General features: G+C 67.4%; 1 protein-coding gene across 1 annotated transcript in view; it reads right to left on the bottom strand.

Annotated features, from left to right (window-relative positions):
* The window catches only part of FAM167B (family with sequence similarity 167, member B), a 1,005-nt gene extending 799 nt beyond the window's left edge, over nt 1-206 (bottom strand). Inside the window, exon 1 of the mRNA XM_009879018.1 lies at nt 24-206. Coding sequence (XP_009877320.1) covers nt 24-206 — 183 coding nt within the window. The remainder of the gene's footprint in view (nt 1-23) is intronic.
* Between the last annotated feature and the right edge of the window lie 138 nt (nt 207-344).

Here is a 344-nt window from a genome sequence, read left to right as displayed (position 1 = left end):
GGACCCTCCTGTGCCCCCGGCACCTCTCCGGGAGTCCGGCTGCGCCAGGGCTGCCCTCGCACCCGGGCTTCCCACTCCAGGTAGGAAGGTCTCCGCGTCTGCAACTTCAGCTTGGCCGTCAGCGCCTTCACACTGTCCAGGCTCTCTTCCTCCCAGGTGGGCTCCTCCTCGCCCAGCTCCTTGAACTTCAGCTGGCCAAAAGGCATGAAGGCACCCACTAGAGCCCCCCAAAACCTTGGAGGGGAACCTCTCCTCGCTTATAAACCCCCGTGCCAGGGGAGCCAGCGCGCCCTGCCCAGGACACCCACCCGCTGCCCCCAGCCCCTCCCGGTCCCGGCTGGTTA

Source organism: Apaloderma vittatum, unplaced genomic scaffold, assembly GCF_000703405.1.
Source record: "Apaloderma vittatum isolate BGI_N311 unplaced genomic scaffold, ASM70340v1 scaffold33880, whole genome shotgun sequence".
In the NCBI taxonomy this organism is placed as follows: domain Eukaryota; kingdom Metazoa; phylum Chordata; class Aves; order Trogoniformes; family Trogonidae; genus Apaloderma; species Apaloderma vittatum.
This window is presented reverse-complemented; position numbering and strand designations above follow the sequence as displayed.